Source organism: Coenobita brevimanus, chromosome 82 (genome assembly GCF_032717465.1).
Source record: "Coenobita brevimanus isolate Jiangsu-jjx chromosome 82, ASM3271746v2, whole genome shotgun sequence".
Lineage (NCBI taxonomy): Eukaryota > Metazoa > Arthropoda > Malacostraca > Decapoda > Coenobitidae > Coenobita > Coenobita brevimanus.
In genome coordinates, this window is record NC_137035.1 from 16,865,669 (window position 1) to 16,888,024 (window position 22,356).

At 40.1% G+C, this 22,356-nt stretch overlaps 1 protein-coding gene across 1 annotated transcript in view; it reads right to left on the reverse strand.

The window, feature by feature from the left end:
* The window catches only part of LOC145409612 (peroxisomal acyl-coenzyme A oxidase 1-like), a 215,424-nt gene that overhangs the window by 17,486 nt on the left and 175,582 nt on the right, over window positions 1–22,356 (reverse strand). Inside the window, exons 11-12 of the mRNA XM_080279965.1 lie at window positions 14,008–14,147; window positions 9,133–9,285 (exon numbers count right to left, since the gene is read on the reverse strand). Coding sequence (XP_080136091.1) covers window positions 9,133–9,285; window positions 14,008–14,147 — 293 coding nt within the window. The remainder of the gene's footprint in view (window positions 1–9,132; window positions 9,286–14,007; window positions 14,148–22,356) is intronic.

A 22,356-nucleotide genomic window follows, 5' to 3' on the forward strand; every position in this document is an offset into this window, starting at 1 on the left:
ATTTCTTGAAAATTAAAAATAATGGTTTACTTAACTCCTTTGCACATTCTCGTAGTACCCAACATAAAATTTCATCAGGACCACTTGCTTTTCCTCTGTCTAATCTACTTAACTCCTCCTGTATTACTTTTTCTGCTATTTGTATATCTGGTAGTATGTGTGGACATAAATGTTCCACATAGTCCCCCTCAATTTTTTTTCTTCTGTAAAAACTAATTGGAAATTCTTATTTAGTGCTTCACAAATATCTTTCTCTTGTATATAAGTGATTCCCTCGTCCGTAATTGATTGTATTATATCTTTTACTTTGGTTTTGCTTCTGATATAGCTGTAAAACAGCTTTGGTTGATCACTACTTTTATTTATTATATCCTCCTCAAACTGTTTTTGGGCTTCCCTCCTTATTCTTGTATAATCGTTTCTTGCCTGTTTGTAATTATTATACGCCCTTTCACTATTATGTCTTCTGTATCTATTCAACAACAAATCTCTTTTTTCTTTTGATTGTTTACATTCTGTATTGAACTATTTCTGTATTTTCTTATCTGCTTCTTTGTGCTGTGGGATGTACTTCTGGACTCCTATTTCATAAAATTCACAGAATTTTTCATATACAGCATTTAAATCTTGTCCTCTAAGCTCATTTTCCCAATCAACTTCTAAGAAATACTTGTTTAGGCCTTGATAATTTCCCTTTTTATAGTTTAGGCTCTTTTTGTAACTGTCATTGCTGTTTACTATGTCATATGCTATCCTGAAGTTATAATTTAGTACTGCATGATCGCTTTTGCCGAGTGGAGGGTGATATATTAAACTGTCAATATCATTTTCTTGCCTAGTAAATATTAGATCTAGCACTGAAGGTACATCAAGTCCTCTTTTTCTGGTGGTTTCCCTCACATGTTGCGTTAGGAAGAACTCTTGTACGAGATCCAGGAGCTTTTGGTCCCAACAGCTTTCTTGGCCAATTATATCTAGAGTATTCTAATTTGTATTTGTATTGAAATCCCCAGTTAGTATAATTCTTTCTGATTTCTCTTCCATTTTATGTAGTAATGATCTTAAACTCTGAATTGTACTCTCTGCCAGGTCCTCATATTCATCTCTTTCCCATGTGTTTGATCTGGGTGGCATGTACAAATTGGCTACAATTACTTTACCTTCAGATGTGTTGATCTCTACTGCAATCAGTTCTACTTGTGATGGTATATCTAGTTTTATTTCATTGTCTTTTAGGTTTTTCTTAGTTAATATTATAATTCCTCCTCCTTTTTTTAAATATCTGTCTCTTCTCCATATATTGTATTCCTCTAAGTTTAGTATGTCATTGGATATCCTCGGTGTTAATTTTGTTTCAGTCAGGCATATTATTTGTGGTTCATTTTCTCTGACATAATCATTCATCTCTAGTAATTTAGATACCATTCCATCCACATTTTAGTACATCAACTTTATCTTCTTGTTTATATACTTGTCATGACATGGTTCTACTACCTTCCTCCTTTTTATTCCATCCTGTTTGTGTACCACTTTCGTACCTGCAATCCTATTACTTTGTAAAAAAATTTCTTCTTCTCCTCTTCTGGTCTTCCCTCATTTTTTGTTTTTGCTTCTTCCCATTTCTCTTTCAGTAATTCCAGTTCCTCTTGTGTTAGGCATCTTTTTATCCATACATTTTTGAACTCCTCTTTTTCCATAAGATTCTTTGCATTTTTTAGTATCTCTTCCACAGTGTTTACACTCTGGAAAGTCACCTTTAGAGGTCTTGTCTTGCTTTTCTCGTATTTCCCTAACCTTTTGTGTGCCTCTGTGTCTTTACTACAGATTTCCTCTGATACTTCCTTCAGTAAGCTCATTACATTTGCCATCTCCTTTTTGTCTCTTGTGATCTTGTTTTTTACTTCTTCCTCTTCTATACCAGTGATTACTATAGATTTGTTTATATCTACTGAATCTCTAACTAACTTTGGATTGTTTTGGATTATTCTTTTCACTTCCTTTTTAATGCTTTTTTCCTCCACCCTTGTTTCTAAGTCTTTCTTTACTTTCACCATTTCAGCATACGTGGTTTCCACATCATTTTTGTAGCTTTGCACAGCTTCATTCACCTGTGTTATGTTCTTCTCAATATCACTGCTCTGGTCAATAAGACTGCCTACTTGCCTAATTGTTTCTGTGTCATTTTTTAACTCTTCCATAACACTCTCGTGATTGACTACTGTACTTGCCATTTTACTCATTTTCTTCCTAAGTGTACTCAATTCCACTGTTAGTTCACTGATGGTTGTGTCTTTCTTATTGGCCTCCCTTCCTAGTTTTTCTATTTCTTCCTTTTGCAAGTGCATCTGCTTCTTTATTTCATCAATTTCATTTCTGAAAGCCATTTCTAGTTTGTGTACACTTTCAACCAATCTATTGTGAGTCTCCATTTCAACCAGTTTTTGGTAGAAATCATCATTTTGCTTTTTACTTTTATCCCTTTTCTTTTCCAAATCTACCAACACTACACGAGCGAAGGAAAAGAGGTGACATGATAATGCTATATAAGTGCATATCAGGGAAGAAGAAAATAGACATAAATGATTACTTAACACATGGAGAAGCATCAGCAAGAGGACACTGCAAAAAACTTCATAAGAAGAGAGGTGATAAAGACGTAAGGAAATTCAGTTTCCCAAACAGAGCAAGTGATCAATGGAATGCACTACTGAATGAAATAGTGTGTGCGAAAACAATTCACAAATTTAAGGATATGTATGATAAATATGGTTTAAGACACGGGACAGTACGAGCTTGACTCATTCCTGTAAAGATACAATTAGGTAAGAGATTAGGTAAGAACACACACACACACACACACACACACACACACACACACACACACACACACACACACACACACACACGCACACACACACACACACACACACACACACACACACACACACACAGATTGTTGACAGAGACGGAGCTCTTCCTGGATCGTGGGGAAATAATCGCTGAATCAGCGATGAAAAGGAGACCAGCCTATTTGTAATTATGTTAATGAGTGCGTGAGTGGTGGTCCTGTCGGACAGTAAAAAAAAAAAAAAAAAAAAGTGGTTTCGGTCATAAAAAGAACAAGATATAGTGGAAATATAAAGTTTCCACATGGCTGAATCATGGCTGAAAGGGGCGGTGCTTTGTTTACAACTGGCGAGAGAGAGTTTGAGGGCTTCTCTGAAGAGGATGTGGGAAATGGAAGTATTAAGTTGAACCAAACAAGAGTAGCAGGAGTAGAGAAAACAGCGGAGAGGAATGTCCAGGAGATAAAAGGGTATGGGCGGTAATTAGAATGTTACTGGAACGGACCATAGAGCAGGAAAACAAGATCAAAATTCTACAGAATAAACTGGAAAAGTTTGTACACGCAGTGACGAACAAGAAAGAGAAGTTACTGAATTAAAAGTGAGCAATGTATCTGACTCTAATGAAGTAAAACAGCTCAAGAGGGAGAATAAGAGGTTGGAAGAAGAAAGGGACAGGATGAAAAGCAAACTAGATGAGTATGAATCCAAATTAAGAATGCAAGATGAGCACATCAAAGAAAATGAGGAGCAACATAAGGGGTGGAAGAAAATCCAGGAAGAAGGAAATATAAATTTGAAAGAGATTATAGAACAACAAAGCAAGGAAAAGGTGGAGAGGGAAGTGGTTAGGGTACTGAGAAGTAGAGAATCTTTAGTCAGGGATGTAGCAGATAAGAAAAAATGTGTAATAATTTCAGGAGTTAAAGAAAAACGTATGACAATAAGATCAGAAAGAGAAAGAGAAGAACTGAGTAAGGTTAAAGAAATAATATCAGTAGTCATGGACGAAAACAACAAAGCTGAAGAAGAGATTGAAGAGGTGTTTAGGTTAGGAAAGTACGAGGAAGGAGGGGCAAGGCCATTGAAGGTAAAGTTTAAGTCCCAGGCATCAGTAGATGAAATTATCAGTAGAACATGGAAATTATCAGACAAGGAAGGGTTAAAAAATGTTTGGATAAGGAGAGATGCAAATGAGGAAGAAAGAGCAAAAATAAAGTACCCGGTAGTTAGTAAAAGAAACAAAGGTAAAAAACGAACAGAGAACGGAGGAAGAGAAGACAGTGTTTTATCGGAGAGTCATGGATAAAAAATTAAGGAAGTGATACTGACGAAGAGAAGGAGAAAAGAGGGTATAGAAAACATCAAAAATAATTAGAAGGTGGCATATACTAATGTTGATGGTTTGATATTGGCAAGGCTAGATATCAACGATTTTTTGAGGGTACATGAACCTGATGTTATGTGTTTTGTAGAGACCAGTTTAAGAGAGGTATTGATGTTCTTATGGGGGATGGTAAATACAAACTGTGGAGAAGAGACAGAAAAGAAAAAATGGGAGGAGGAGTGATGATAGCAGTGAAGAAGAACATAAATGTAGATACCGTGGAAATGGGAGAAGGCAGGGGCGAAGTGATAAATATGAAATTAGAAACTGGAGAGAATAGCAAGGGAGATATGGCGGTAGTGTATGTTCCCCCTAAGACAAGAGCATGGAGTGATGATGAATACCAGGAAATGCTGTCAGACATGGCTAGTTATCTACAGAAAATGATTGAGGAAAGCAACAATGTAAATTTAATGGGTGACTTCAGTTGTTGGCATCCCTACGTGTCAAGTGGGGTTGGTGGAGGATTAGTGCCCCTCCCAGTAAAACAATTAACTCTAAGCCCTTGGCCACCCCGTGTGGGATACATGGCGTCTGGCAATGAATGAAAAAAAATGAAAACTTCAGTTGTAAAGAGGTGAACTGGGAGGAATAGGGCTAAGGAGGCAGCGAAGATTCATAGGGCACTATATTATTAAATATAACAATGAACAATGTTATGACGCAATGGGTCAAAGAAGAGACAAGGTTCCGAGGTGAGGACACACCAGCAAGACTAGATATACTGTTTACCAAAGAACCCGATGTAATAGAATCCTTGAAATATTTGTGTCCTATTGGAAAAAGTGATCATGTGGTCATTGAGTTCCAGATGATAATGGAACGTGGAACCAAGAGATGAGCATTATAGGCAGGGAAGATACAACTTTGGGAAAGCAAACTTTACAGGATTGAGAAAATTTTTCGAAAATGTGGATTGGAGAAAATTCAGAGAAACAAGAGAGATACAGAGGAAGTGGGATATTTTTAAAGGTCTCTATAATTCGGGAATGAAAAAATTTGTGCCAAGAGTAAGGGGGAAAAAAAATAGGAAGAAGGAGTGGTTTAATAGAAGGTGTATGATAACAAAAAAAGAGAGAGATAAGGCGTGGAACAACTGGAGAAAGAGAGGTAACAACAGAACAAAGGAAAATGTAAAAGAATTAGAAATGAATACACAAGAATACGTAGAGAGGAAGTAAGGAATTTTGAAAAAGGTATAATAGACAAATGTAAGGATGAACTCAAACTGTTTTATAGATTTGTCAATGGGAAACTGAAACAAAAAGAAGGAATCACCAAACTGAAAGTAAAAGGAGACGTCTATAAAGATGCGGCAATGCAAGCCGAAATAATAAAGAAATGTTTCCAATCAGTTTTCACTGATGAAAAGGAGTCTGTGGAAGGGGTGGGAGTGACTAGAAATGTAGTGATAAAAGATATAAAAGTGGAAGTACAGGAAGTGTTTAAATTACTGGAAACTGAAGATGTAAGGAAAGCCCCAGGACCAGATGGAATCTCTAATTGGGTACTGAAGGAATGCAGAGAACAACTGGCGGATAAGATTCACAGTTTAGTTGTGTGTTCTCTGGAAGAAGGGAAAGTGTCTTAAGAGTGGAAGAGAGCAAATGTGGTACCAATTTATAAGGGAGGAAACATGGAAGAACCCCTGAATCATAGACCAGTGTCCCAAACCAGCATGGTCGCAAAATTGTGCGAGAGAATTCTGAAAGATAGATGGATGAAATATCTGGAAGAGATGAATATTTTGGCTGATAGTCAGTTTGGATTCAGAAGTGGAAGGTCATGTGTTTTCAACTTGTTGAGTTTTTACTCAAGAGCGATTGACGTGCTACAGGGGAGAGATGATTGGGTGGATTGTGTGTATTTAGATTTGGAGAAGGCCTTCGACAAGGTACCCCATAAGAGACTATTGTGGAAACTAGAGCATATAGGAGGACTGAAGGGGATGTCCTGGAATGGATGAGAGACTTTTTGAGAGACAGACAAATGAGGACATTAATAAAGGATAGGATGTCTGGATGGAGGGAGGTAACAAGTGGAGTCCCACGGGGTGTTAGCACCAGTAATGTTCCTGATTTACGTAAATAATATGGTAGATGGAGTGAACAGTTATGCAAGTCTGTTAGCTGATGATGCAAAGATCTTGAGGAAGGTAGAAGTTGAGAAGGATTGTAAAATTCTGCAGGAGGATCTGGATAGGAAACACGATTGGAGTCGGGTGTGGGAAATGAAATTCAATGCAAAGAAATGTAAAATATTGGAAATGGGCAACAGTACCAAGTGGCCATCACTGAATTATTTAATGGGTAATGAACTAATCACAAAAGCAAGAGAAGAGAAAGATTTGGGAGTGCTGGTCCAGAACAGTGTGTCACCTGAAAAACACATTAACAAGACAGTTAGAGAGACGCATAAACTCCTGACTAATATAAGAGTAGCTTTTCATTATATGGATGAGGAGATGATGAAAAAATTGATAGTGGCCATGATTCGCCCCAGGTTGGAATATGCAGCAGTAGTGTGGTCCCCATACGAAAAGAAAGATATAAACAAAATTGAGAGAATACAAAGAACAGCAGCCAAAATGGTCCCCAGTCTGGCAGATCTGTCATACAGAGAGAGGTTGGAAAAGCTGGATTTGCCTTCCTTAGAAGAAAGGAGAAAGAGAGGAGACATGATTGCAGTGTTCAGGACTATGATGAGAGTAGATAAAATTGACAAAGAAGTTCTGTTTTTATGGGATAAGAGAGTAAGAAGAGGACACAGAATGAAACTGAAGAAGCCAAACTGCTTGAAGGATATCAAGAAATATTGTTTTCCTTATAGATGTATAGACCTGTGGGATAGCGTGGACAAAGAGATCATCCAGTCTAAAAACTTAAATGAGTTTAAAGCTAAATTTGATTTATTGGGAAAGAGAGACGGGACCCCACGAGCATAGCTCATTTCCTGTATATCACAATTAGGTAAATACACACACACACACACACACACACACACACACACACACACACACACACACACACACACACACACACACACTCACTGTGAAACTGCAGGAGAACCCCCATGCACAGAATTTACATTTGTATTTTTTTCTCGGTACACTGATTAAGATTGTGATTTAAAGTTACAGAAGTGCTTAGTTTTGAAAATATCAACTACACAACCATTGTTTTACACACAAACTGAGGCAAGTGGCCACCCGCCATGTCAGCTGCAGAGTCAATCTTCCACTAATCTTTTGTCCCAGCTAACCTAACCTAATATGACCTAACATCATCATCATCGTCGTCATCATCATCATCATCATCATCATCATCATCATCATCATCATCAGCCATTTGAGTGTCCACTGCAGGACCGGCCTATCCTGACCGAAGTGGGGACGATACAGCCAGTGTATCTCTACCAAGTGATTTAGGCTGTCTGGTAGAGATTGTATGTAGGGTGAGAAGTGCTTGTAAGTGTAATTGTAGTGCCTTTGGATATGTGTGTAGTCTGTGAACCAAGTTTAATCGTCCTGCGCAAGCTGACTGGGTGCAAGCATACTTTATAGTAAGCAACACTGGTTCAACCACAGCACCCCTTATGTCCGCCAAAGCAGTACGTGGCCTGGAGAAGGCTCCCAACGTTTCTTACCCTGGCGGGGCGCGAACCCTGGTTCTCCCATGTACGAAAACGCACGCATTATCACTGTACCACAGAGGCCATGACCTAACCTAAGCAAACTTAATTTAACCTAACTGAAGTTATTTGAGGACAAATGAATTTCAGGTCCAAATTGATCCACTGTCCTCTGTCTGTAGGATGTCATTGTAAATGCCAACAAACCTAACTTTGTATTCTTTAGTAATGTTATATCTGCAGAATTTGGGTGTCATAATTGAATTGAATAATGATGCAAGATAATCCTCGTCAAAATCTTCATCATTTATTGAAAGGAGCTCTCCTGCAGTTTCTCCAAAAATGTTTACTTATCATACTTATACACAGATGAGTACAGCAATAAAAACAGTGAAGATAAAGACCACTGAGAATGCAGTTATTCTGGCTATGTTTATGCTATCTTGATATAGAAGCGGAATATGTTTGTGGACTAGCAAGTAGGTTGGACAGTCCTTGTTACACGAGAGATGTGTTCTTAAATGTCATTTCATATATCTATATATGATACATATATGTATATACTGTATAATACATATGTACACTGTAATTTGTGGTAAACAGGCAAATGCACCTCATAGGTGGCAAAGGAACTTTAATAGGCAATTTCCTGTACATAACACTGGCTTGACAGCAGAACAGAACATCAGGAAAGTGACATGTAATGAGGACTACAAAATGTTTAAAGTATATAAAGTGAGCCGTTATATCTCACTTTTGTGGTCTTTTTCTGTTATTAAGTCCTAAGTAATTAAGAAAAAATTACCAATTAATGTTCCATTGCCGATCTGCTGATTTCCCAATTTATAGTGTCAGTTTAGTGGAAACATTTGTGGTATACAGTATTGGAACATTTAATTGAAGGAGTGTTATGCTGGAAAGCATCAAAAAGACGATGGGATTGGCCATGATTAGAAAATGAAGACTGAGACAGACTAGGAGGGTGTATGTGAGGAAGATGGAGAAGGGGAGGGGGAGACCAAGGATGACTTGGAGGGATGGGATGGAGAGGTATACGAGAGAGGGTGTGTAAGTTGGTAGATGACAGCCTGATGGTGGACTGAGTGACATGGAGATAATTCATTTGATGCCACCCATTTTGTGATGAAGGCTTCTAGCTGTAGATATAGATAAACAGGCTGTACCAGTTCAAAAGACAATGTTGTAGTATTGTGGAAAACATCACTTAACATACAATTATGGCTTACTGTAACACACTGAGTAACTTACTCTGATGAGGAGACCTGAAGCACTGACAGAATGGTGGAGAAGATAGAGGCGACACAGCTGCCCCAACACCTCCCTAACTCCATGACTGGCATCTTTGCTTATATCTTCAACCTTCTTCACAAAAGCCTCACACATAAAGTATCGCGTATGAATCTGCAGTTAGAAAAGAGGTAGTGGGTTATTATGAGCGAGTGAGTGAAGCAAGCGAGCCAAGGACACTATTGGTGTGTGGCCAGAAAATTACTATGGGCAGCCTGGCCTGCCCTGGTCTGACTGTCACTTTTATCAGAGGTTAGTAACTGTTTTCCTGGTAAAGCTAGAGCAATTTTTTTTTTTTTTTTTTTTTTTTTTTTTTTTTTTTAAATAGATGCAAGGGCAATCATTTTCATTTTGTCCTTATGATTCACACAACCATTATTGCACCATAACATTGTGCAAAAGGGAAAACAATTACAAAGGCTCCCTTGCTCATTACTTGTGAAAATGTACTTCATACTGGTAATACAAGCTGAATAAGACTATTAGAAAATAACACAAAGACAATGAAACAAGCCACTTACATAAATACATAATTTGGGGGGGGGGGGAAATGCAGTGATGACAGTCTAGGACTGCTCTCAGTTAAATTGTATATTTATAGTGGGCTCGCACAGTGCGTGAGTGGATGGGCGGTCCACAACCTGGCGCACAGTGATATCGCGTGCTATGAATACATAATCTTATGGGAAAAATAACATATGGGCAGGACCCCCCCTCAAACCTTGATATTTTTTTTAACCTGAGAGACATAGTAAAGGGAAAGTTTTAAAGACAGATACTACAGATATTGCTAAATTAACAAAGATATGGTTAGTCACCTTAAAAATAGTAGACGACAGGCCTGATGGACTTAAACAGCAGGAGTTTCGAGGCGTGGCAACACACTTAGAGTGCCCCCGCCGCACTGGCTGCCGCATCACCCACCGCACCAACACTTTCCTCCTCATAACTAGACTCCTTTTGAGCACCTTCCCCACAAGCCTCAAACTCATTCACTTCGGCCAAAAATCCTCAAAGTCCAATGTTGACACAACTAACATGACACCCTCTTCTTCCTCTACAGGAACTGGATCAGACGATGTAGCTGGTTCCTCACTTTCACTTTCTTGAGGCCGCCATGTGTAACTTGCTATGAGTGTCTGTTTCCTTCTGTTAATTTCTTGCTTGTGCCTGTTTGTGTAGAAGTGGAAAGCTTTGTCGATAATAACGAGATTCTCCTCCTTTCTTTGCCTTTCTTTGCTGGCAGATTGCTTGTTCCTTCAATTCTTCTTTGAGCTTATCCACTGCTATCTTGCTTATCCTTGACATAGACATTTCTGTGCCTCCCTCCATCACATTAGGCTCCTCTACTTGACTCTGCCTGGCTTTGTGCTCAGTGTCAGCCTCATCTACCCAATGCAACACTTCCTGGGGAGGCTGTCCCTCAGTAGCAGTGTGCACCTCTCATATGTCCGTTAACGTTACGTTTTCGAAACCTGGTACAGCTTGTGCTGCTGCTGTCAGTGTGGCTGCCTCTGCCTCCACCAGAGGTCGAATGGGTGTCCCATGGTTCGCGCATGAGTGAGACACGAGTAGTTGCCATGCATGATTCACTGTTGCAGGGTATCTTGTCCCAGGATTGTAGGATGAAGGAAACTGCATCCTTTACCAAAAAACAATGTCATAATACCACAACTAACTTGCCGGCAAAGGCAGCTGGTGGTTCAACTACTGGCAGGGATGATGTGTTTTCATTTGTGTCATCCGTATCTAAGTCATTGTCTTCTTCTAGTTGTTGTCTTCCTGCGTAAGTAATCATACACCTGTTGGTGGTAAATCTGTTTCACAGTGGTGATCAATTCTTGATCCAGTGGCTGCATGAGCAACATCATCCTAGGTGGCAGAAACACAACAAGACAATCCTTGTGAAGATCTTCGAGGTAGGGCGGCTGACTTGGTGCATTGTTGAGCAATAATAGCATCTTGAAAGGGATGCCAAGTTCCTGACACTTGGCCCTGGCATCTGGGATGCAGTGGTTCATCAGCCACTCAGACATGATGTTGCCAGTCATCCACCTGTTAGCAGACTACTACCAGTACATGCCACTTGTGTCCATATTAGTGAGGTTCTTGTAGCATCTAGGTTGTAAAGCTGTGTGTACAACAACAGGCTGCATCTCATGGCTCCCAGACAGGTTGACAGTCAGCATGACCGTCATCTTTGACTTGTCCAGCTTTCGACGAGGGGCTTGCTTCTGTTTGTTTGTGATGTAGGTTGATTTTGGCATGGGTTTGTAGTATAATGCCATCTCGTCGATGTTGTAGATCTGGTCCTGGTGTACTGTCCTTCTTCAATGATCACCCTTAATATTGCAGGATACTCTCTTGCGCCTGCCTTGTCAGCAGAGGCATGTTCCCCCGGCAGTTTTATTTGACGAAAATCCTTGCGTTGTAAAAACAGTGTGACTGTCCAACTGATGCCTTGAATGGTTTATCCACAAATAGCTTACGAGATGCTTCCTTGTAAAAGAGCCTGGCTTGGTCCTGGATATATCTACCATTGAGTGGCACACCTTCCTTCTCCTTTATCATAATGAAGGTGGCAAGGTATCTCTCCATCAGAATTATTGCACGCTTACCCACACATTAATGGCCGTCAAGCTCTGATTCCCCGTGTGTCTTCACAAGCCTCTTGATGGACTCACTGTTTTTCCAAACAGTCCTCACTGTAGATTCTGCCAGGTCCATGGCTTTGCTGATAACAGAGTTCCTTGCTGCTCCTCTTTTCTCTTGATTATCTACATCTTGGTGGTGTGGGTCAGGAGTTTCTTCACTCGTGGTGGCGGAGACATGGTGCTGAGAAGGGACAGAGCAGCAGAGAGAGCAAAAAACAGCCGTCCATAGTACACAACAGGGTAACCTGAGAGAGCATATCCTCACAGAGTGTGAGTCTTGACTGTAATGGTGCGGCCCCTCACCCCACACCCACACTGTGCAGCAGAATGCCTGGGAAGTTCTGTGCATCTACGGCAGGATAGGTGCGTCATGGGGGGGTGGTTGTGTAGTCTGGGAAAATAACGGTTTTAGGCCACTCCTTGCCTCCGCCTTGTGTACTGTGGGCTAAACTCTCGCATTCAAAGTTTTATGGTTATGATTTTTGGTCACTCGTGCACTATGCGGTTCACACACTGTGATCACTCATACTGTGCAAGCTCACTGTATTCCGTTTTCACAAACAATATAACCTGATTCCCATCCTTTCTGTTAGTTTCATAAACTCTTCTTTCCATTTCAGGTGGCTTTACATTGAGTGACAAGCCTGTTGGTTTCATGTAAGTCAGGAAACCCTTTACAGTGTTGGGTGGTAACCAAATAACTAACCCATGTGTGTCTCCTACATGTCAACAAGTGGATTGATGGAGGGTTAGTGCACCTCCCCATAAAACAACTAACTCAGAGACAAATGGACACCCCTGATGGGATTTCGGTCCCGCTATGGATAGAATCGAACAGATTATTTTGATGTTCTTATGAACCTCATCAGTTTTACACATACTCAGTACCTAACATGACATGAAACTGGGAGTCAACAAGAGATATTTGCAGAGTTTTGTGGGTTCATGATGGTTTTCAGAATCTCTGATAAGGGCTGATCTTTGTAATCCAGTGGCAGCCTGGTTTCTAGCTCATGCAACCAAATAATGTATTTTCATTCTTCTATCTTTCTATTTATATCCAGATGCCATAATCCCGTATGGGGTGGCCATTTGTTTTTGAGTTAGTTGTTTTACAGGTAGGAGCACTAACCTTCTGTCAGCCCACTTGCTGACACATAGGGAGTATGTTTGGGTTGGTTATATGGTTACCACCCAGCACTGTAAATGGTTTCCAGGTGTACAGGAAACCATTAGGTTTGCCATTTAGAGTAAAGCCACCTGAAAAGGAAAGAAGAGTAATAAAAGGTGACAAGTAAGATTGGAAAAATAGGAAGAATGGAGGGTAGACATAGAAAAAGGATGATAAAGGTGGAGGAAAATGTTGGCAGCATTATATCAAGTGAGTGAATGATGGTCGCCACCACCATTCTTGCTACCTCCACATGATTTGATTCATTTCAGGAAATTGTTGTATCTTTAGTGTTGAACGAGTTAATGAATGCTGTATTAGCCACTCCAGTTTGAAAAGTCCCTCCTAAGTCAAGTGAAATAAACTGGAGGTGACTAGAATGAATAAAAATGTGTTAATGGACTGAAGGAGCAAGTTATCACCAGGTCTTGCCCAACCCACTGCCTCAGCTTTTCTAGTTGATTTGTTCTTCAGTTCATTGTCCAAGAAGTGGATACCAAGAGACATGACTCACTATTGATGGCTCTATGCAGTTCTCCTTGATTTGGGGGGGGGGGGGATGGTAACCCTCATTTAAAGTTGCGGATTTTTTTTTTTTTTTTTTTTTTTAAGCTCCTGATAAATTATGATCTATTTTTCACCAATAGCTGCCCTTGATTTACGATAAAATTGCTGGAGATCAAAAATGTATTTGTTGTGCTCTTAAACTCTCATGAACCAAAAGCAGGTTTCACTTGTTCACTTGAATCAACATATTGTCCTTATTACAAAAGGAGTCTCATGTTCTAAGGGTCTTACTAAGGCTGTATCAGGCACCTTTTGTTCAAAACATCTATCATAAGGTGAATAAAAGTAAAAGCATCAAGAGATAATAAGATGTAATTAGACAAGATGTCCCTGGGTTGAATAGGATAAAAATTGTTTTGCTTAAAGTAGCATTTTGCTTGCAGACATCATAGGCTTTAAGTGAGGGCTGCCTTTACATCAGATATAGAGTTTAGCTGGTCTAACCTCAGCGCACTGAACCAAGTGTATGGAGCATGAATTCCAAGCAGCATGTGGCTGGTGTCCTGTTGCCTCCAGCTGCTGCAATTGGCCTTCGACCCGACTCACAAGCCACTGTGCACCCCTGCCCAGCGCACTCACTATCTCTGCACATCACAAAATAAAAGAAACAGATATTATTAAAACATTATGTTTAACAACAAACAATGTAAAATAACATAATGCAGTGCAAGTATAAGTGGTTGGGGAATGGCTGAGAGAAGAAGAGATGAGAGGAGAGAGGAAGAGATCAGTAGGGCGGAAGTAGTGGAAGCGATGAAGAATATTAAGTTGGGAAAGGCCCCAGGAATTAATGGAGTGTGTGGTGAAATGCTTAGGTATGGGGGTGAGATTGTTGTGGAGTGGATATGGAAGTTGTGTAGATTGGCTTGGGATGAGGGAAGGGTTCCAGAGGACTGGAAATCAGGTATAATTGTTCCTTTATACAAAGGAAAAGGAGAGAGAGAAGTATGTGGTAACCATAGGGGTATTTGCCTACTTAGTGTGACTGGTAAAATATATGGTAGAATACTCATTGATAGGGTTAGGCATATGACAGAGGAGCTAGTTGGAGAAGAACAAGGGGGATTTAGGAAGGGAAAAGGGTGTGTAGATCAGATATTTGTTCTAAGATGTTTAGTGGAGAAGTATCTAGAGAAGGGAAGGAAAGTGTATGCTGCCTTCATGGACTTGGAGAAAGCTTATGACAGAATAGATAGGCAAGGTATGTGGAAGGTATTAAGAATATATGGAGTAGAGGGGAAATTGTTGAGTGCTGTGAAGAGTATGTACGAGGGAGCTAGGGTTACGGTGCGAGTGGATGATGAGCTGAGTGATTTCTTTGATCTCAATGTGGGACTGGAACAGGGTTGTGTGATGTCTCCATGGCTGTTTAATATATACATGGATGGGGTTGTAAAGGAGGTGCAGGGTAGGGCAGTGGATGTGGGGGTGGCTCTAATGAATGAGGGTGAGATTTGGAAGATTCCGGTGTTGCTGTTTGCTGATGATACAGTACTGTTGAGTGAAGATGAATGGGAGTTGCAAGGTTTGGTGAATGAATTTGGGACAGTGTGTAGGAGGAGGAATCTGAAAGTTAATGTAAACAAAAGTAAAGTTATGGTGTTTGAGAGGAATGAAGTCACAGAGTGTGCAGTGAGGTTGGATGGTGAGGATATGGAGAATGTGAGTGCATTCAAGTACTTGGGTAGTGTGATGAGTAAGGATGGAACTTTGGGGGATGAAGTGTGTGAAAGGGTACAGCAGGGAAGGAAGGTTGTTGGTACACTGAAAGCAGTGATGAGAAATAGGGAGGTGAGTATGGAAGTTAAGAAGTCACTGCATGATAGTATTGTGATCCCTACCCTGACTTATGGAAGCAAGGCATGGACCTTGCAAGAGGGGAACAAGTCAAGAGTGAGAGCAGTGGAAATGAGTTACTTGAGAGGAGCATGTGGAGTGACGTGGAGGGACAGGTTGACGAATGAAGAAGTGAAGGAACGCTGTGGGGTGGATGTGGATGTGGTTGAGAAGATTAGGAGAAATACACTGAGGTGGTTTGGACATGTGAAGAGAATGAAGAATGAAAGACTGACTAAGAGGGTGTATGTAGGTGAGGTGGAGGGAAGGAGAGGGAGAGGCAGACCGAGGATGAGGTGGAAGGATGGAGTTGAGAGGTATATGAGGGAGGGGGGGGTGAGTCAGGGGGGAGGGTAGTCAAATGGTGGGTGACAGAGCGACTTGGAGGCGTATTGTCTGCGGCCACCCTTTGCGGGATTAGGGTGTCGGGCTATAGATAGATAGATATATTACATAACAGAATCAGTCATGTAAGAGGTATCTGCCTCCGTATATAGGTACAACACCAACTTTCCAGCATCCTTGGTTCCGGAGCCATGCCAATGAACTGTTTTGCCAATCTAATGGAGGTCACATACAGTGGGCTCGCACAGTACGCAAGTGGATGGGCAGTCCACAACCTCGCGCACTATGATTTCCCGTACTGTGAATACATAATCATATGGGAAAAATAAGATATGGGTGGGACCTCCTCAAACCTTGATATTTTTTTTTTTAACCTTAGAGACATAATAAAGGGAAATTTTGTAAGACATATATTACAGATATAGCTAAAATAACAAAAATATGGTCAGTCACCTTAACCTGTGGATTGTGCAATTGCCTTTTTTTTATCCCACCCCATGGTGTGCAAAAAATATATATATATTTTTTTTAGTTTTTGTTTATTATGAACTTGAAAATAAACATCCAGAGCATCATCTGGTAAAAAAAGAAAATCTGTCCCTGTCTTTGTATAGGGCCATGCCTAAGTATACATAGGGGAGTAGTGGGGGGGGGGGAAATGTTTATGATAAACTTGAAGAAAAACATTCAAGGCATCATCTGGTGAAAAGAAAAAAAATCTCTCTCTCTCTCCGTCTTTGCATAGTTCCATGTGTAAGTAAGTTTGCGTAGGGGTGGAGTAGTTAGCGGTCGTGCATGGCCAGCACAGCCTGAGCTGTGGCTCGCAATGCGACGCTACCCAGCTTGAGCTATGGCTCGCAATCCATGGGTTAAAAACAGTGAATGGCAGGCCTGATGGACTTAAATAGCAGGGGTTCCAAGGTGCAGCAACGCACTTAGAGTGCCCCCACCATACCAACACTTTCCTCCTCATAACTAGACTCCTCTTGAGCACCTTCCCCACAAGCCTCCAACTCAGTCACTTCGACCAAAAACCCCTCGGAGTCCAATGTTGACACAACTGATATTGCATCCTCTTCTTCCTCTACGTCACGATGGGTGCGTCGTGTGTGTGTGGGGGGGTTGTGTAGTCTGGGAAAATAGTGGTTTTGGGCCACTCCTTGCGTCTGCCTTGCATATCGTGGGCTAAACTCAAGCATTCAGATTTTTATGGTTATGATTTGGATCACTCATGTACCATGCGATTCACGCACTGTGATCACGTGTATTGTGTGAGCCCATAGTACTTGTTTGTCAAATATAATAATTCAACAGTGACATCGAAGGTCACATAAAAATTCAGCAACACACCTCTGACCCACTGTCCTTCAGTGTAGTCACACTCATGTTCAAAATTAAGTTTTCTGTAGAACAACTGAGCCTGGTTCATTATTATGCTGCCCAACAAGTCCACTCCATCACTACAACACTGTCAAAACCATTTCATCATCACTCGATCATGGTCAGTACTCTTACCATTTAGCTTTTCTAATGATCATTTGTTTCTTCAAATCACTTTCTCATAGAATTTTAATATTTTTTTGCCTTTGTTTCATTATAATTATCATAAACAGTTGACGAATCATTGCCACCTATATTTACCTAGTTGTGATATACAGGAAATAGGCTACACTCATGGGGTCCTGTTTCTTTTTCTCAACAAACCAAATTTTGCTTTGAACTCATTTATGTTTTTTGACTGAACGATCTCTTTGTCCAGGCTATTCCACAGGTCTGTGCATCTATGTGGAAAACTATACTTCTTGATATCCTTCAAGCAACTTTGTTTTTTCAGCTACATTTTGTGTCCTCGTGTTACACTCCCATTCCATACAAACAGATCTCTCAATTTTTTCTGCTCCCATCATGGCCCTGTACACTGCAATCATGTTGCCTCTTTCTCTCCTTTCTTCTAAGGAAGGCAGATCTAGCTTTTCCAGCCTTTCCCAGTACAACAGATCTGCCAGGCTAAGGGCCATCTTGGTTGCTGTTCTTTGTATTCTCTCGATCTTGTTTATATCTTTCTTTTTGTGTGGGGACCACACTACCACAGCATATTCCAACCTGGGGTGGATCATGAGCACTGTCAATTTTTTCAACATCTCCTTATCCATGTAATGAAATGTTATTCTTATGTTAGTCAAGAGATTATATATCTCTCTAACTATCTTGTTAATGTGTTTTTCGGATGATAAATTATCCTGCACCAGCTCACACAAGTCCTTCTTTTTTCCGCTTTTGTGATTGGTTCATTACCCATCAAATAATTCAGTGATGGTCTGTTGATACTTTACCCATTTCCAATATTTTACATTTTTTTTTTTTTTTTTCACTGAATTTCATTTCCTACATCTGGCTCCAAATATGAATCCTATCCAGGTCCTCTTGCAGCATTTTAGTCTTCTTCAATTTCTACTCTCCTCATGATCTTTGCATCATCAGCAGACAGACTTGGATAACCGTTCATTTCATCTACCATGTCGTTTACATAGATCAAGATCATTACAGGTGCTAACACCGAGTCCTGTGGGACTTCACTCGTTATTTCCCTCCATCCAGACATCCTGACCCTTATAACTGTCCTCATTTGTCTGTCTCTCAAGAAGTCTCTCATCCACTCCAAGAGGTTCCCCTTCAGTCCTTGCTGCAATTTCCACTTTAGTCGCCTGTGGGATACCTTGTCAAAGGCTTTCTCTAGATCTAAATGCACACAATCCACCCAACTATCTCCCTCCTGTAGCACATCAGTCGCCTTTGAGTAGAAGCTCAACAAGTTGGAAACACACGACCTTCCACTTCTCAATCCAAACTGAATGACTGCCAAAATGTCTATCTTTTCCAGATATTTTATCCATCTGTCTTTCAGGATTCTCTGGCATAATTTTGTGACCATCCTGGTCAGGGTCACAGGTCTCTAATTCAGGGGTTCTTCCTCATTCCCTCTCATATAAATTGGTACCACATTGGTGTCTTTCATTCCCAAGACACTTTCCCTTTATCCAGAGAACACACAATTAAACCCTGAATCTTATTCACCAGTTCTCTGCATTTCTTTTGTATCCATTTAGAGATCCCGTCTGGTGTGGGGCCTTCCTGACATCTTGAGTTTCCAGTATTCTGTACACTTTTTGCACATCAACTTTTACTTCTTTTTAACACTTCATTTCTGTCATTCTCTCCTCCTCCACAAAATCACTTTCTCTTGTGAAGACTGATTGGAAGCATTTGTTCATTATTTCAGCTTGCATAACCACATCTTTATAGACATTTCCTTCTACTTTCAGCTTATTGATTCCTTCCTTTTGTTTCAGTTTGCCATTAACAAACCTGTAGAACAATTTAGTTTCATCCTTACATTTGTCAATTATATCTTTTTGAAAGTTTCTTTCTTCCTCTCTTCATATTCTTGTATATTCATTTTTAGTTCTTTTATATCCTTCTTTTGTTCTATCATTACCTCTTTTTCTCCATTTGTTCCATGCCTTATCCCTTTCTTTTTTTTTTTTTGCTGTCATACACCTTTTGATAAACCAGTCATTTCTCCTGTTCTCTTTCCCACTAACCTTTGGCACATTTCCACACCTGTATTACAGAAGTCTAGAAGGGTATCCCACTTCTTCTGTATCTCCCTTGTTTCCCTGAATTCTCTCCAATCTGGACCTTCGAAAAATGTTCTCAGTCCTGTAAAGTTTGCTTTCCCAAAGTTGTATCTTCCTTGCCTATATAGCTCATCTCATCTCCCCATTTCCTTCCATCGTTTGGAATTCTGCCACTACTTGCTCACTTTTTCCTACAGGACACAGATACTTCAGGGATTCAATTACATCAAGTTCTTTGGTTAGAATTAAATCTAGTCTTGCTGGTGTGTCATTGCCCTAAATCTTGTCTCTTCTTTGACCCACTGGGTCATTACATTATCCATTGCTACATTTAACAGTGTACAGCCCCACAAGTCTCCAGTACTTCCTGAGTCCCACTCCTCCCAGTTTACCTCTTTACAATTAAAGTCACCCATCAGGATTATGTTGTTGCTTTTCTCAGTCACTTTCTGTAGGTATCTAACCATGTCTGACAACATCTCTGATATTCTTCCTCATTACATGCCCTTGTCTTGGGGGGGACATATGCTACTGTGATGTCTTTCTTGTCTTTCCCTCTGGTTTCTATTACCATGTTTATCACTTCAGCCATACCTTCTCCCAGTTCCACACTATCCATATTTAGGCTGTTTTTCACTGCTGTCATCATTCCTCCACGCATTTTTTCTTTTCTATCTCTTCTCCGTAGTTTGTATTACCCATCTCCCATTTGGATTTAAATATTCTCTCTTAGCTTGGTCTCTGCCAAGCACATAATGTCTGGTTCATTTACCCTCAAGAAATTGTCTGTTTCTAGCCTTGCTGAGATTAGACCATCTGCATTAACAAATGCCACTTTCCTTCGTTTTGCATTTTTTTAAATTCTTTTTTTCTCTGTCCATCTCTCTTTCAGTACCATTTTCTCAACTTCTGATCCGTAACTCTCCAACAGAACTCTGTGTTCTCTACCTCTGTTCTCTGTTTTTTTCCTTAGCTTCCTTAACAAGTTCCTTACTTTGTCTCACAACTTCTGCATGGGAACACCATCGTCCTTCTCCTCCCCCCACCAGTGTTGGCTCATCGTGCTTTATTGTTTTTGTTTTTAGCATAATATAAATGTCTCATTGACTTAAATCCCCTCAGAGAGTTGCTAATACACCATTCTGACCAAACGGGAGAGTGAAAATATACGTAAAGATATGGGCAGCCAGTGCAGCAGGTCACTGGGTAGCTAATAATCGGTTACTCTTAACGGCATGCCTTGCAGTGACTGACTTCCATTTGCAAACAACTATAGAACGTAATAATGCTTTATGCACCCCACATTCACTTTTAAAGTGCCTTGGTAGATAACACTGATGTTAATAGGCTTTTAATTTGACTGTGGTAGTCTTTCAGAATAAAATGAAGTGGTGATATAGTATTTAAGGGTAAAATTAACTTAAAAAAAAAAAAAAAAAAAATGTTATGGTGAGTGATGAATTCTCAGGAAGAGAAACTGATGGTTAGGAATGGTTAATTTTGATAATTTTGTATTCACATAAAAAAACATTGATTACAGTGGTGGCTCACAAAGTTAGCTAGGAAAAATATGAGATGAGGCTCATCTGGTTCACAATTGAGAGTAGTAGAAAAGAGAGCCAGAGTGATGATGTCACATTACCATGACAGCTGCCATGCTGGTTTAACACAAGCATCTGACCAGGGGCTTTTACAATGTCGTCTCTTGTTTCTCTCGTCTGGGAGGAAGGCAGTCAGTTTTTAAGTGTGAAAACCACTATAAATGTATTCATATATCAACATCTCTTACTCTGTTGGTGTAATATTAAGTAATGTTAAGGCTAGCATCAAAGAAAGTTTACAAGACTAGTGTGTCTGAGATGTCAGGTTTGGCTGCAAACATTTTTGTAATACAGTAATCCCTGATTGTCAGACATAGTAGAGTCAAAGGCATGTCCAGGTGGTAGCAACATCCGGATAATGAACACTATTCCCCAACTATACCCAGACCCTACCTATACCCAACCTCCAGTCTATACCTAACCAATTTGTACACTACCCATGCTTAATTTGGCAGTGTTTTCCGGTCTTTCAGGCATATGTAGACATCAAAACACACATAGGAATATCCAAAGTAATGTTAAACACCAAGAAAGCCATGCAGAAAAACCACTGAAAACCAAAAAAACACCCTACCAATACAAGACTGTATACTGTATACAGTACCCCTCCTTATTTTGGCAGTGTTTTCTGGTCATTCTGCCATATTTTGACATCAAAACATACATAGGTTTATTCCAAATAATTTTCAACACCAAGAAAACCATGCAAAAAAAAATACTGAAAACCAAAAAACACCATACCTTTACACTACTGTATGTACAATACCCCTCCTAATTTTGGCACTGTTCTCTGGTCATTCTGCCATATTGAGACATCAAAACACACGCAGGATTATCCATATTAATGCTACACATCAAAAAAGCAATGCATAAACAACAAAAATCCACAAAAAACCTGAAGATGGTATGATAATCAGATATCTGTGACGAGTGATTGTTCCTGGGGCCCGAAAAAATTCCACAGCCAAATATGCCATCGGAAATTAGTTATATACTATTGGTATAAATGGTATACCATCATCTTCGCTGGTGCTTATACTATAAGATAAGCTAATAAAAACATATAAACCTGATAAGTAAAAGTACAGTGATGCAGTGAGAATAAAGTGTTCAGGAGTATAACTCACCTTCATATAACTTTCCACCATCCATGTGCAACATTTTGCCAGCACTTTCCAGGAGTTAAGCATATGTCTAGATGCAGAATTTCAATACAGCTAATAGTAGTAGAATATATCGCAAAAAACTTCAAAAACTAATGAGTCGGTGTTATCAGCACGGAGGAGGGTAGGGACTGAGGGAGTGAAGAGGGAGCCAGGAGGGTATGCAGGAGGGATGGGAGGGGGGGAAGGGAAGAAGCTAGGCTGTAGGCA